The sequence below is a fragment of the Haliotis rufescens genome, unplaced genomic scaffold (assembly GCF_023055435.1).
Source record: "Haliotis rufescens isolate VD_foot unplaced genomic scaffold, xgHalRufe1.0.p SCAF_9, whole genome shotgun sequence".
Lineage (NCBI taxonomy): Eukaryota > Metazoa > Mollusca > Gastropoda > Lepetellida > Haliotidae > Haliotis > Haliotis rufescens.
This window is the reverse complement of record NW_025964383.1, coordinates 24648645-24655690: the sequence shown is the minus strand read 5'-3', so window position 1 is coordinate 24655690 and position 7046 is coordinate 24648645. Positions and strand designations below refer to the sequence as shown.

The window sequence follows — 7046 nt, the reverse complement described above, 5'->3', positions numbered from 1 at the left end:
CAACATCGACTGTCATTCCGTATGATTTGATTCCCTCTCGTAGTGTTGTGACACCCGACACGTCCAGCCTTGTGGAGAAGATGCCACGTGGTGACATTCTACTGAATATCAGTCTCCTGGACACAGGCTCGTATGTTAGCGCATGAACGTATGATGTATGCAGATAAGGATACGTCTTCATGTCGTTTTTATCTATGGTAATCTGATGGGGATGCTGTAAGGAGCCAGATATATATTGTACAACCAATATTCTCGTCTTGTCTTGAAACTGTCGTGTTGTAGGTGTTGTAGCCACTGAAGTGAAGGGACGTCCAGATGGAGTCGTGGGTGAGTAATGTGGTATTGGTTGTGTTCTGTCAGCATTGGTCTGAAGGTCACGTGTCTTGTTATCGTAATTCAGATGAAAGTCTCCTAATGTCTGCACATCTTCTGCATGACTGGCGTTAATCACAATCAAGTCATTTCTTAAACGTACGTTCTGTTTTACAAGGGTCTCAACTGTTCGTTGGGTTTCATTAATCTGTGCGTGCACGTCAGCACTCTGTCGTATGGCGAGTAACACGTCATTTTTTACTAAACTCACATCCTTTTCAACATGGGTCACGTGATGGCGTGTCAGGTTCAACTCTGTCTTTAGTTCACTCACCTGCTGTTCACATGCATCTTTGTCTTTCACAGTGTCCAGTGGTTGTCTTGTTTTAGTCTGTCCGACCTCCCTCAACTGTCTTGTGAGACTCAGTGTCTGTCGCTTCATCTGCTGATATCCACGCTTGAGGTGTCTAATCTGGGACATCACGTGACTGTTTACCGTGTCATCCAACCACTCTATTTGACTACGCATATAGGAAGGTACAATCTTCTCCGTCAAATCCGATCTCAGCAGTAACTCCAAAATGTCCATCTTATTTATGACTCTCGTCTCCATTCCTGGAACGTCAGATTTCAAGTGGTTCAGTTCCACTTTCAGATGGTTAATTTCTTTCTCAAGCAAACTCATCTGATTGACAACTGCTGCGATATTTTCGTGTCCATGAACCACAGATGAGGCTGCTACAAGCAGCACCAACACACACAAACTCGCCATGTCAGCTGGTAATTGTATAACTGTGTCAGAGTCGTGTAGTCCGGAGCTAAGTGTCACGTGACTATCGCATTACATCTAACCTGGCAGCGGGCCAAACGGAAACACTGGAATCTAACATGGCAACAGTCTCAGAGCAGTGTTCACTTGAGTTTCCCATCACGTGACTACACGGGTAATATCCATGAAGTCAGCTCACTGCCATTTGATCAATCAGTGGTGGGTGTACAGGATCGATCGATCCAATAATACATTCATCTCAATGTGTGACCTGACAAATTTAAAGTTGATAATTTCAAAACTTAGAAATACCACATGTTCTACAAATATATATATATATATATATATATATATATATATATATATATATATATATATGTACGGATTATTAGTTAAATGATGCATACTATTACACAACTTCATTTGTTTATAGTAATTAGTCATTTCCCACTATATCAGGAAAGATATAACTTCTAACACATGAGAGTGTGAGTTGTTTAATCTGCAATGTCACCATAGCACGGGTCAGCGAAACAGTTCAGTATCAATTAGGAAGTACGTGACTACGTTTTCCTCTTCGCATAATTTCAGAGACATGTGTATTGACAAAACCAGCCAATTACTCACAGGTTGCATGGAAAACAACTCTTTGATCGAAACCTTAGAATTATACTATATTTTGTTTTAAAAACAAACTATTATGACACGTTCCTCTTCCTTGTCACTGGCAGCTCACTAACACCGCTACCAATCAATCAATCAATCAATCAATCAATCAACCAATCAATCAATCAATCAATCAATCAATCAATCAATCGATCGATCAATCAATCAATCAATCAATCAATCAATCAATCAATCAATCAATCAATCAATCAATCAATCAATCAATCAATCAATCAATCAATCAATCATTCATTCATTCATTCATTCATTCATTCATTCATTCATTCATTCATTCATTCATTCATTCAATCCATCAATTAATCAATTAATCAATCAATTAATCAATCAATTAATCAATCAATTAATCAATCACATTATTTAGGTGGCCACATCGTCTGAGGCGCCGCCATTCGCCGTGCAGTGTTGCGTCACTTTGGCATGCCAGAAACCTATGACTGTGGGTTTAAATCCCTGTTCGCCCTATGTTTCTAGGTTTGTCAGCACCATACCCGTGCTCGATAGTTTCACCAAAGTGCTAAATGTCTGAGACCTACATCACTTCGGGCTTTTTTCATCCCACATTAAGCTGACACGCCGTGATATAACTGGAATACTGTTAAAACCGACGTTAAACCCAACTCACTCACTATAGCAATTATATATTTCCAAAATTGACCCAAACCCTCAGACGTTTATCACTTCGGTGAAACCCACGAGCACGGGTATGGTGCTGACAAACCTAGAAACCTAATCGGGGCGAACCTGGATTCGAACCCATAATCATAGGTCTCTGGCGGGCCTAAGGGACGCAAATCTGCACAGCGATTTGCGTTGCCTTACATGACTGAGCTCCCCCGTGTCCCCGTTCCCCCTAAAACGACCATATGTGCCCCATTACTTCGGGCTTTCCTCCCACATTAAGCTAACAAGCTGTGATGCCAAAAAAATACTGTCCAAACCGGCGTTAAACCCAATTTACAATCCGACTAAGAATCGTCAGTCAGGTGACTGCAAACGACTATATCTTGCAGCGTGTTCAGTGTACCACATTTCCAGCACGAAGTGAAATTAAAGTAGGTGCTGATGTAGTACTTAAAAAACACTATCGACAAAGAACGCTGCTAAATATGACCCCACGTGATCAAAAGGATGTTTATCCCAATTTGGTTTGTTTCCATTTTATGAGTTACAAATGAGAAGCCATCAGAAGAAAAGTTCTGAGAACTGATTACAAATGATCTGGTTTGTTTATTTGTTGTTTAACGCCACACTCAGATATACACATACTATATGACGCCGGTCTGTAAATAATTCAAGTCTGGACCAGACAATCCAGTGACTTACACCATGAACATCGACATGCATCAACCAAGTCAGCGAGCCTGACAATCCGATCCCTTCAGTCGCCTCTTGCGACAAGCATGGGTTGCTCAAGGCCTATTCTAACCCGCATCTTCAGCTGACCTACTTTATAAGTATCAGCACAAAGGCTTCCCTCGTTGTTAATTGATCATCGCGATATTTCGTGGTTCTAACATTCGTGATTTCTTAACATGAGCACCTTGTCTGTTATTTACGTGCAATATGTCATGATTATTCAGAACAAATACCATAACCCCACAACAAAGTCCCCGTTGATCCTGGTCTCCGTGATATCCTGAAACGTCCAGAAGATGTGTCCCGTTACAAACGAACGGGACAGGTTTAAAACGGGGAAGAATCTCCGTTCTTTAATGAGGTCGATTTTTGGGTGCGGTTGGTTTAAACGCGGCTTTGAACAATATTTCAAATTTTGCCATTTCATTTTCAAGAAGGTAGGGTGTGTGGGGGGAGTTCTATTTTAATAATCAAGCCCTTATTTTACCCAAAATATGTTATGTGCCCATCTCAGGTATTGACGTATCGAGAAGTCAGTGTATTGGAAAGAGTACTTGAACTCCTAAACATTAAACAAAATGATGGTCGTTTATCGTTTCGTTCTCCCGCAATTTGCAAAATATCATTCTCATTATGTATCAGCAATCATCCTCTTTTCCGGATCGCGTGGCGTGACGCAGCAGGTTCAACCGCCATCTCAGAGAGACCAGGTTCCCCGCCATCTCAAGGAGCATAGATTCCCCCGCCGTTCCAGGGACTGCAGGTTCCCCTGCGACCTCAGGGAGCCCAGGTTCCCCCGCCAAACTAGGGAGCCCATGTTCCCCGCCACCCAAGGGACCACCGATTCCAACGCCATCCCAGGGAGTCCAGATTCCCCCGCCACCCAAGGGAGCCAAGGTTCCCCCGCCATCTCAAGGAGCACAGATTCCCCCCGCCGCTCCAGGGACTGCAGGTTCCCCTGCGACCTCAGGGAGCCCAGGTTCCCCCGCCAAACTAGGGAGCCCATGTTCCCCGCCACCCAAGGGACCACCGATTCCAACGCCATCCCAGGGAGTCCAGATTCCCCCGCCACCCAAGGGAGCCAAGGTTCCCCCGCCATCTCAAGGAGCACAGATTCCCCCCGCCGCTCCAGGGACTGCAGGTTCCCCTCCGACCTCAACTAGGGAGTCCAGATTCCCCCGCCACCCAAGGGAGCCCATGTTGCCCCGCCTCCCGAGGGTGCCAAGGTTACCCAGCCTCCCCAGGGAGCCCAGGTTTTCCTCCCACCTCAGGGAACACAGGTTCCCCCACCATCCCAGGGAGTCCAGATTCTCCCGCCGACCCAGGAAGCCCAGATGACCCCGGCTCTCCAGGGAGCCCATGTTGCCCTGCCGCCTCAGGGAGCCCAAGTTCCACCACCGACCCTGTTAGCCGAAGTTTCCCCGCCGACCCAGGGAGCCCAGGTTCCCCAGGGAGCCAGGGAGCCCCTATTGCCCCGCCGCTCCAGGGGCCCTGGTTACCCCACCTCCCCATGGAACCCATGTTCCCCAGGGAGAAGAGATTCTCCCGCCTCCCCATGGAGCCCAGGTTCCCCCGCCGTCCCATGGAGTCAAGGTTCCCCCGCCATCTCAAGGACCACAGATTCCTCCGCCGCTCCAGGCAGCCCAGGTTCCCCCGCCACCTCAGGGAAACCACGTTCACCTGCTACCCCAGGGAGCCAAGGTTCCCCCGCCATCCAAGGACCACAGATTCCCCCACCACCCCAGTAAGCCCAGGGTCCCCCACCAACCCAGGGACCACAGATTTACCCGCCGCTCCAGGGACCACAGATTCCAACGTCATCCCAATGGAGCCGAGGCCACCCGTAAAACCCTTAAAAACATATTATGTATGTAATGTTGTTACAGCAGGTTACAAAAAGAATGTTCCTATTTAAAGCAATTAGATTAATCTTTGAAGAGATAAAAATCAGGTAAACATATATTAATGTTCAGGTCTCCATATTTCCTATAATCCCCGTCAGCATGTATTTACAACGTGTGGGCGATTGATAAAATGTTACTTTTGGAACCAACTTGACCCGTGAAGATCCGGGTAGAGAATAGGTCTTCAGCAACCAATGTTTGCGGTAAAAGACGACTTTCCTTGTCGCCGTCATGTAGCTGGAATATTGCTGAGTGCGGCGTTAAACAAAACACAAACAGACAAATAATTACGGTTAGGTAGTATTAAACTGAAAATGCCACTGAAAATATTGATATGTTATCTATCACCTGTATTTTCCATGTTTTTTACTTGTATTTTGCAAATTGTATTCATCAGCTATCAATAGGGATCGCGAAACAAGCCTTTATTAAAGTCTAGTAAACCATACAAGCTCTGTAAATATACTATTGCAAATTAGTAAATACTGAGAAGAAGATTCTTTGAAAAGCGGATAGTAATCTTTAATAACTGATAAGTAAACTGCACTAATCTACGATAGACCACATGTACTAGTCTAGTTAGCAAATATTTACTTACTGATCGGTAAAATCTCGTAACAACCTTGAGTCTGATTGGGCAGTGAATTTCGCTAAGTAACTTGGTAACTGTTTCTGTCAGTGAGTAGTTATTTGGAGAATGTTCATTGACATTGACTACACTGCAGGGGCGGTGTAATGATGTGACGGTGGCCAAGCAGCAATCACCCCGATTATCCATTTTATATCAACATTCTATCGCGAACAATTCGCCGAAGTGAAGAGATCATTCGTCTGGAATCAAAAGATTCAGGCGACTTCATGGGCGGTGGGGTAGCCTAGTAGGCCTCCACTCGTCATATCGAAGACCCGGGTTCGATTCCCCACATAGATACAATGTGTGAAGCCCATTCTGGTGTCCCCAGTCGTGATTTTGCTAAATATTGTTAAAAGCAGCGTAAATAGAGGTTATCACGCGAGTGTGTTTGGGGATGGTAAATATCCTGCATTAGGAATACATAGTGTTTATTCCTAATACAAGATATTTACCATCCCCAAACACACAAGCGTGATAACCTCTTTATCATATAATGTCATTCTTTAATTCTGCGCTTCAAAATCGCTTTCCCTCTCACAAACATTACCGAAACATTGCGAGTTTCCCTGGAATGCGCGCATTAATATGTATTACGTCACAGGGTAAGTGATGTGTCAGTCGGACAGTGACATTAGCCTATATAGTTCCAACTGAAATCTGTTTCTTATACAGTGGCGAAGCAACATATACGCAAAACAACAATTGTTTTTAATTGCCTTTCGCGGCAATCCATCGGTCTGTCCGCTAGAGTAACTGCCCTTTGTCAAAGGGAAGCTACTCTAACCCTAGTCTATGAGACGTCACGGCCATGGTCAGACGTTGTTGGCAGTCGGTCTGTCCTGTCATAACGTTAAGAAGTGTAGTCAGATGTACACAGAGCGAAAAAACGAAACAAGGTAACAATTCAAACATATTTCGGCCAAATCCAACCATTTCAATTTGTGGAGAAGGTTTCAAGCCGCAGAGGTCTACCAGTCATGGCTACTGATCCCGCTTGGCTAGGCCTCGTGCCCTCGCAAAATTGTTTCGAAATTTATATCTCCGAAGTTGCCAAAACTTATAAAATGCCTTAGCTGCGTCACAGTAAGACACTGATTTTCAGTATATTAGACTGTCCTTTTGATAATGAAAGCAATTATCTCTGTAGTTTATCCAGATTCACGATGGTTAAATCTGACTCGATCGTCGAATGACGAGGGCGACGCCATGTTTGTTTATAAACAGGTAAAGTAGTCCCTACTTGACCTTTGATATTTGCATCTCTATCCGCATATGACCCCAACGGATATCGTTTTTATCCGATGGCTTTATCCTGCCGAGAAACCTACCCATTATATGATAAAACCATATTCACTCACGCTCTGATTTAAACCATGTTTTGATT

The 7046-nt window shown here is 44.6% G+C and overlaps 2 protein-coding genes across 2 annotated transcripts; both read left to right on the top strand.

Moving 5' to 3' along the window:
* Positions 1–1082: 1082 nt before the first annotated feature.
* LOC124123392 (proline-rich protein 2-like) lies at positions 1083–4462 on the top strand. The gene is made up of 2 exons (XM_048390376.1): positions 1083–1092; positions 3879–4462. The coding sequence occupies exons 1-2, from the start codon at positions 1083–1085 to the stop codon at positions 4460–4462; spliced, it is 594 nt and encodes a 197-aa protein (XP_048246333.1).
* LOC124123393 (circumsporozoite protein-like) lies at positions 4459–4872 on the top strand. The gene has a single exon (XM_046486618.2). It carries the CDS (start codon positions 4459–4461, stop codon positions 4870–4872), a length of 414 nt encoding a protein of 137 aa, XP_046342574.2.
* The last annotated feature ends 2174 nt before the right edge of the window (positions 4873–7046 follow it).

Bases quoted from the DNA above. Each gene is read 5' to 3' on its own strand.
- LOC124123393 (XM_046486618.2), top strand. From the start codon at position 4,459: ATGACCCCGGCTCTCCAGGGAGCCCATGTTGCCCTGCCGCCTCAGGGA.